Genomic DNA, 8,751 nt, shown 5'->3' on the forward strand with positions numbered 1-8,751 from the left:
GAAAAAACAATTATATGTATTTTCTACATATTAGTAGACTATAAAATCGAATAAATAAGCCTTTGAAACCCCTAAATTGTCAAAATTCCCCCAGGACCACTTTCGAAACCTTTTACTTGAAGCTCGACCACGCCCACTTTGCTTTCGTCGGGGAAATCTGACCCCTCGTCGGGGCATCGGCCCCCCCCCAACCCCGTCGGGGACCTCAGCCACCGTGTCGGGCAAATCCTGGCGCCACCCCTGACCCCAGGTAACTAGCCTGGTGTCGTAACCACTAGACCACCGAGCTTACGTTCATTGACTAGTGTTGGATCCGATCCCAGAGTAGCAGCTGGTACTGCAATCACTATTTGTATCAATCAATAGGTATTGGTAATGACTATTATGTTCAAAATTATTCTCGCCCTTCAAGGGCCCTTCTCAGTACTCGTGTTTGAAATTCTCGCTCAGAATATTTGTGTTCATATCGAGGGCGTCGGTCCGTGGTTGAAAGTGGTGGGGGGGGGGGCGAATTATCTGAAGTCTTGAGCCCATGGCCCAAGCCTTGGCTGGGGGACAGGGGCGGCAAAGGGCCCCGGTAGGGGTTCAGGGGACGCCATCCCTAGAAGCTCTGGATAGCCTTTTATAAATCATATCTAATGATTTTAAGGAATGCAACACACTACATATTCAAAATACAGTAGCGGGTTGTAAAGGGTTGTGCATTTTGAGTTTGTAAACATGTTGGCCTAATAGGTTTATACACTTTCAATTTTAACAACGTACACTACATTGCATGGCCGGCGGAACCGGTGGGGAGGGGGGCTACTTTTTGGAAGAAAATATATGTCTATGGAGATTTTTGTATGATCGGAAAGAAATGCTAGAAAATAAAGGGAGAAGAGGGAGGGGCAATAGAGTGTTTATCCAGTCCCGACCGAGTTTTTCTCGTAATTCACATTGGCGGACCTGGGGATCAAGGGCCCTGACCCCACATCCCTTGGGCAAAAGAAAAGAATAGAATAGAATAGAAAAGAAAAATAAAATAAAATAAAAAGAATTCTAGACCCACCTTTTCAGAACCCGTGAGCTGACTTTTACAATAAGGAAATTAGAATTTGGGAAAGCTCATTTCCCACCATCTAGGAATCAACATTTTCTCGGGGAAGGACCCCGACCCCTTTTTATGTTTGGGGTTCATCGATTGATGGAGAAAAGAATACGTATGCAACGTATGTATACCGGTACACACATAATAGACATATTTACTGTAATAAGAATGAGAAAAATTTACCTGATCGTTTGCAAGGGGAAACCTTAAATTTAGAAGAACTTAAAAGTAATTAAAAGACACTTCAGAAGTCGGGAAAGCTCATTTCCCGCCCTTTAGAAATCAACATTTCCCCAGGGAGAACCCGAACCCGCTTTTCTCTTTGGGGTTCATTGACTCATGGAATCGTTTACAAGAGGGGGGAAACCTTGAATTTTGAAGAACTTAAAAGTCATTACAAGACACCTCAGAATTCAGGAAAGCTCATTTCCCCGTATTCAGGAATCAAAATTTTCCCGGGGGAGAATTGTATAATTTAAGGAAAAATTTGATGAATCCAAAATCTAACATCGAAACTTTCTGCTAAGCCCCATTATAGAGCATAAACGTTCATAAACGTATTGTGAGACATGGGTGTAATAAATTGTTTACGAGTATGCCAGTACTCATAACAAACTAGTGTCTGTAGAGACGCACAGCTACAATTCAAAAATCACGAACTACGCCCCCAATACAAGTGAAAAGTTTCAAAATACAACATTTAAACATAAATCAAGAAGCCTTATATTTTTTATATAATTTGTATTTACTTACTTTCTGATGAACAGTAGGGAAAGCATACAAAAACAATTAATACATCAGACTAAAAAAAAGTTTTAAAGACAAGCATCTAGGATAAAAAGCACTGTTGCACTCGTGGTCATAACCTATGAACTCAGCACAAAGTTTACAACATATTGTTTATCAATCGAACAATATTTCAATTTTATTTCAATTATTTTAAAATTCCTCATAGAACTATTATCAGTTATTGAGAAAGTTGACACAAGCCTTGACCGTATCTCAATACTTTTACTTATCATCAATGATCAGTGGTGGATCCAGGAATTCAAAATAGTGGGGGCCCACAAGGACAGACTTTCATAGATAGAGGGTCCACCCACCTCAACCCCACCATGGTTGGGGCTGAGGAAAGGAAATTTATGATTATGTTACCTCTAAATAATTTTTTCCCTCTACTTTGTTTTATAATTTTGAAAAAATCTAGGTTGGGGGGGGGGCGACTCATGAACCCCCATCCCTTGAATCCGCCACTGATGATACCAATGTTAACCTTTAAGTTTATTAAAAACATCAAACGTTAAAATATCTTATGAAGTTAAATGTGACCATAATTAATTAAATTTATTTGAAAATGAAGATATACATTCTCTTACTAGCTATGAAAACCACTCAACATTTGAACTTATATTTTGCAATCATCAAACATATTTTTATGATTCATCCATTTAGCATGATGCTTCATAACAAAATATACACAACTCTTCAATACCTTTTTATAAATTAAAAACAAAAATATATATACAATTAATTAATCTAATTTCAATTAGTTTAAACACAGCACCTCAAGCTGTAGCGTTTGTTTGTGCCTTCTTTATGAAAATTCAATATGCATAATTTTTATTCTCGCATATCATTTAAAAAAGTTAACTTAATTTTTAAAATTGCACACTTGACATTGTTATATAGGGAGCTATAAAAACTCACAGAAGGGATTAGTGCTATCAGATTTATAGTTAGATATTGATCACTATTGATCATTCAATATTCATTTATTTAATAACCACTGATCATCATTCAATATAGATTACAATTGATTATCATTCAATATTGATTTCAATTGATTATCAGTCAATATTTATCACCATTGATTATCTTCCAAAATTACAACCATTGATTAACATTCAATATTGATTTCAATTGATTACCAGTCAATATTTATCACCATTGATTATCTTCCAAAATAAAAAAATTGATTAACATTCAATATTAATTTCAATTGATTATCAGTCAATATTGATCACCATTGACTATCTTCCAAAATTACAATTGATTATCATTCAATATTGATCCCTGTTGATTATCATTCAAGTTTGCTTGAAATTCTGCGAATAATTTCACTTAGTGGTAAAAACAGATACCATCAATACCATCTTGAAATTACTATATTCATTACACACACTCACAAAGCAAACTTACCATATTTACAAGTTGATTCATTCATAATCATGATTGCAAATCTATTTACATATAACTCTGTGAGATATTTTACGTACATTTTTGGTAAAACACGTCTATACAATACAACATTGTCTAGAAGACAATCAAAATAATATTTTATCAAACTTGATAGCAACCAAGCTTCGTAGGTGATAATACTTTACCACACATTACTATCTTAGTTATTACTTAGGTTGATCAACCTGCGGAACATGCACTCATTTCCTGTGAAGTATTTCATACTTTTGCATCTAGTAATAAGCAAACAGGTATACAACGTTCTTATGTAAGTATTACTTAACATAAAGAAAGTGCCTAGCCTAAGGTCAGATGTGAAAAAGTTGTTAGCCGAGACTCGAACCTCCGCTGAGACTCGCACCAAGGGTGTGTGTGTGTGTGTGTGTGTGTGTATATATATATATATATATATATATATATATATATATATTATATATATATATTTATTTATATATAAAATGTAATAAGATTTTCATAACACCAGAATTGTCTATGCACTTGTCAAATCATATTTTTGGTATTTGATATTAAAATTCCAAAACAGATGATTCAGTCATCATTCAAGTTGGTTATGTATATATAAAATACAGTGATTACATATACTATCACCAATACATCTTACATTAACCAAGCCTAAACATATCATAACTCTCCGTAGTTAAAAGTAGTTCATCTTAAATCTACCACTCAGTCTAAAAAAAAACATGATTGATTACAATACAAGATAACACTGCAGAATTTCCTAAGTAAATGTGTAGAAAAACATAGTATAGGAAATAAAAACCAGACATTTGTATTTTTATCAAGATCCCCTATTCTTATTATTAAGATCCCTCACAAATATTTAGTACACAATCATTACAGAATATGGGGTTACAATGATGATGCATTGATAAAACCAAAGTAGGGGTCTTTACCTTCTCAAACATTTAGGTTTGTCAATATTGTCATTCAGATAAAAATAAAATCACATGATTGTGAGATCTTGAGTTTTGGTAAAAAAAAGTTGCAGAACAGAGTTAAAATTGGTCCTTAATCAAAACAATAACATATTTACAAAACCTACATTAAAATAAAATTAAACTAACAGTGTGTGAAGTTGGCATATTTTATAAGGTAGTCTAAATTAATCTAATGATAATAATATAATAATAACAATTGTCGACTTATATAGCGCATATTGTAGAGACCTCTATGCGCTTAGCATTTATTATGGCCACTGGATCAAGCACAAATGGAACACATACTCAGGTCCCATGGGAGAATTCCATAATGATACAGCTGTAATGAGCACTTTTTTTGTGTTTGAACCTATCAGGTACCCACTTGTACTCCTAGGTTGAGAGACAACCGTATGTAAAGTGCTTTGCCTAAGGACACAAGCGAAATACACAGCGAGGGACTGAACCTCAGACTGATTCTATATTACAGTATATAGGAAAATTTAAATAAAATATATTATTTAATTGAAATAATTTGACCACCTTGACCACTACTGTACTGAATCTGTTCTTTTTTTGTTTAAATAAAATACAATTATTTTATTTAGATGACTGTGAGATCTTGATTTACTGTGTGTAAAGTTACAATATCTTTTATAAGGTAATCTCTTTTGATCTAATTCTATACTATATCTGAAAACTACCTTGACAATTACTGTATAGAATTTCTCTTGGAAAGAAACAGTTTTTCTTTCCAAGAGAAGATCGCAAATGCTATAAGAAATTTGTTATTTATTAAAATAAAGTTTTATGAATTAAAATAATTAATCAATTGATTTAATTGAAATTCTTCTTTATTCTCTTAATTACACTTTATTTCAATACGTAAATATTAAAAAAATAAATAAATAATAAAAATTGAATAAACATATAAATAATTATTATTTATATTGCAACACTGCATGTGCAAATGTTTACTGTTTTATTCCCATCTCCTTCTACAATAAATATTCACTCCTCGGTTAAATCAATCTTTTTAAAATCCTAGATTACATATAAACTCTTGAACGTATTCTTATTATCACCACACTCTGCATCATATTGTGTATTCAGGTGCTAAAAATTATAGTAAACTGTAATTTTGCTCCGCAAATACATATCTCAAACATGCACTCCATCCATGTACTTCCTCTTGGCAGTATCATCCCAGTAAATGGAATGATCCAACTCTAGATGCTTCTGTTGTAGAGTTGGCTGTTTATTTTTCTTTGGGGCACAGCTGAAAGATTTAGGATATAAAATGAAAATGATAAATATAATATTTAGAGTTATTGGGATACATAATAATGAAAAGAATCATTTGATTTTTGGAAGAAAAAAAATTGTACTTACCAAGCGAAGTAAATAAGAACGAGCGTAATGACGATGACTAAAAGGGCGCCCCCAGCAGCTGCATACATCCATACAGGTATGCCACCTGGAACAAAAATGATAAAAGATTAGAATAAACCAAAGCAGAAAGTTATCATGGGATGGTGTCATTATTTTCATTTTACTATTTAAATAAATATTTTAGTTTTTCAATTTCAATCTACTAAAATAATTACATATGGCAGTAAAAACACCAAATTGCATAAACATTATAAAATAGATAAAATTCAATTATTATGGTCTGGAATAATTTTTTTAAAATAAATAACATCATCATACTAACCCAAGAAACCTTCCCCATCATCTTCTGTTTCTGCTGTTCGGTTCCTTATATTCTCTCCTACATTGCCTGAACTGGGCCTGGTCATTGGTCCTTCGGTTACCAATTCATCTTCTCTTGCGCACTTCAATATATCACCAGATGTGAAACTGCATGAAGTAAACCAAACTTATTGAGAAGGTTTGAACATAAACAAATTTACATCTTTAATGTATTGAGACAGACAAATGAAAGGTGGACTTTGAAGGTTACTGGATGCTGCACTCTATGTGAATTTGCTTACCTGTAAAAGGGCCGTAGGCCTGATTTACACTGGCATTTACCATTGCTGGCACAGTACGATTCTTTCACACTGCACACTGGTATGCATTTCCTCTTTTCCTGAGGTTTTGAATCCTTCAAACATCCTCCTACAAAAAGAAGAGACTTTTTGGATGAGTCATCATCAACAATTTTCAAGTGGGGTCTCAAATTAGAGGGCAAACTTCAAGAACATGAAGTAAGGTAAATTTGTCAGTACACTGGAGATAATTCTCTACTTCTGAAAAGTGTATAAGTTCATTTTAAGTGAATAAATTAACTATGTACAAAGGACCAAAATCTTAATTTCCCATCTCAAGAATGAGGTAACTATCCCATGTAAAATGAAAATCTACATTTCTAATCTACAAGTTAAAATTACCTGTTACATTGACCCTGTCTGACCTTTGACACCATACTTGCCTCTCCCCTTCATACCAGCTACCTGTATGCCAGGTGAATGCATAGCATGTATCACCTTTATAAACAAATTGAAAGTAATAATTAAAAAAGTTATTTTTTTAAAAATAATCAGCACCATAGTATTTGTCCTGTGACCAGAAAGTAATAATAAAACAAAAATAAAGAACAGCCACAAGATAAGCAAATCATACAATTAAGAGAATTTACAACAAACTTAACTACTGGTCTATTAGCACTCTCAGTCATTCGCTAAAAAAATTACCTTGACATGGTCTTGTTCCTATTTCATCTGCTGGGCAATTTTCTCTGACTGATATTGATGCGCGTGAACGAGACTGGACACCTTCTGAGCCTAAAATATTATATCATAATTGCACAATATTAAATGCTAATTTTAATTCAAATAAAAGTGAGTATTATATGACATCAGTTTTTTGTTTTAGTGTGTAATTCTTGCTTGTGTACGGCTGAAGACATTCAGCAAAATCTTTTACTCTTTTATGTTTTTAATAATTTTATGATAAATTAAATGCTTAAATGTTGTCAACACTTTTCAAAAGTAGGCATTTGCTTACCTGAGGGAACACCTTTTATACACATGATGAAACACGGACTCCAGTCACTCCACTCTGTCAGTTGACACTCCCCAGGGCACGGCACTGTACAATCTTGCTCTCGCTAAAGAAAACACAATTTTAAAATGTTTTAAACTATGCAATTTAGTAAATAGTAATTACAGAAAAAGAAATTTAGAATTTGTTTTATTATTATTGGAATTATTATTAGCATATATAATTTTGGAAACTGTGCTACTAATTAAAATTTTATTTAGCTAAAGGTAAGCCAATATTTTCTTGTATTATTTCACTGAACCACCGTAAAACAAAGGTGGTCCATTCATCAAAATGTATCAGTTGTTCATATTCATCCTTATATGGGCCTTTTTTGCATATAAAATTTAGCTGATACTGTGTGAATGTATTGAAATATTTGACCATGATAATACATGGCAATTACACTTGTGAAATGTTAACTTTACCTGGAACTGCTCAAAACCATCTCTAGTGATATTGATGTTGTTTTTGAAATAAAGTTTATTCACGCATTTATTGTCGTCCACTACTGCCCCATTATGCTCCTGGATACATCTGACCTCTCTTCGTCTGGTTCCCTGACCGCAATACCCATCCTAAATAAAGAAATAAATACAATGACACAATAGCAGAGGAATGATGCGATGGTGCAGCTTCCTCTGCATTAGCCTGTTAAGTACTGTCTAGACTACCAAATTTGATTTGATAAAAATCATGTGACATGCCTAAATATGGTCATGATGACATCACATCATGACTATGTAGGCTCATCATGGATATATCATGGCCAAACAACAGCTTTTTGTCAAAGAAATTTGATAATATCGACAGCTTTAGATTATTTTAAATCCTATAAATATGTTGCTTGAATACAATTCAGGCACACACTGCAACGGCTAACGCGATTCAGTGGGGAATGCAACGCCACAATGGATCGTTTTTAATGATGATTCGTTCAGATTGCCACCAACAATCAGCAGACGGTGTTGCGTCATCTAAGCGTTGCGTCATCATACAACACGGTGAGTGCCCAGCTTAACTATAGTTGCCTGTACTTACTTCTGCCTTGCAAGTACCCCATTCATCCACCACTAGGTTATAGCATGGATCCGCAGGGCATGGCTTCTGCTGGAAGCGTTCCGGTGGACATGCCTCTCCGGCATCGTTTGGTGTCTGGAGCATCTGTCTACTACGGCTCATTATACCTGTAGTGTAGAATAAGTCATGGAATGAGAAAACCTACGTCTGAAAAGCAACTATAATTTTCTTTCTTTCGCAATTAACAACTTGTTTGTATTAATGCATCACTAGTTACTAAAGTAGAGTAACTTTAAAAACTGTATGAAAAGGAAGGGCAATGTGTAATAAAATCGAGGAACACTTTATTACAAATACAATCTTAAAAATCCTCTGGACTCGGAGTATGGCAGATAAGTCTCTTGGTCTGTCTGTCAG

The 8,751-nt window shown here is 33.9% G+C and overlaps 1 protein-coding gene across 1 annotated transcript in view; it reads right to left on the bottom strand.

Moving 5' to 3' along the window:
- Positions 1-1,816: 1,816 nt before the first annotated feature.
- LOC117102061 (thrombospondin type-1 domain-containing protein 7B-like) overlaps positions 1,817-8,751 on the bottom strand; it is a 30,644-nt gene continuing 23,709 nt past the window's right edge. The window contains exons 16-24 of the mRNA XM_033242276.1: positions 8,356-8,501; positions 7,743-7,892; positions 7,279-7,381; positions 6,966-7,055; positions 6,663-6,758; positions 6,264-6,390; positions 5,984-6,129; positions 5,662-5,746; positions 1,817-5,548 (exon numbers count right to left, since the gene is read on the bottom strand). Of these exons, the coding sequence (XP_033098167.1) occupies positions 5,431-5,548; positions 5,662-5,746; positions 5,984-6,129; positions 6,264-6,390; positions 6,663-6,758; positions 6,966-7,055; positions 7,279-7,381; positions 7,743-7,892; positions 8,356-8,501 (1,061 nt within the window). The 3' untranslated portion in view covers positions 1,817-5,430. The remainder of the gene's footprint in view (positions 5,549-5,661; positions 5,747-5,983; positions 6,130-6,263; positions 6,391-6,662; positions 6,759-6,965; positions 7,056-7,278; positions 7,382-7,742; positions 7,893-8,355; positions 8,502-8,751) is intronic.

Source organism: Anneissia japonica, unplaced genomic scaffold, assembly GCF_011630105.1.
Source record: "Anneissia japonica isolate Jap-2015-1 unplaced genomic scaffold, ASM1163010v1 scaffold997_len2565447_cov190, whole genome shotgun sequence".
NCBI lineage: Eukaryota > Metazoa > Echinodermata > Crinoidea > Comatulida > Comatulidae > Anneissia > Anneissia japonica.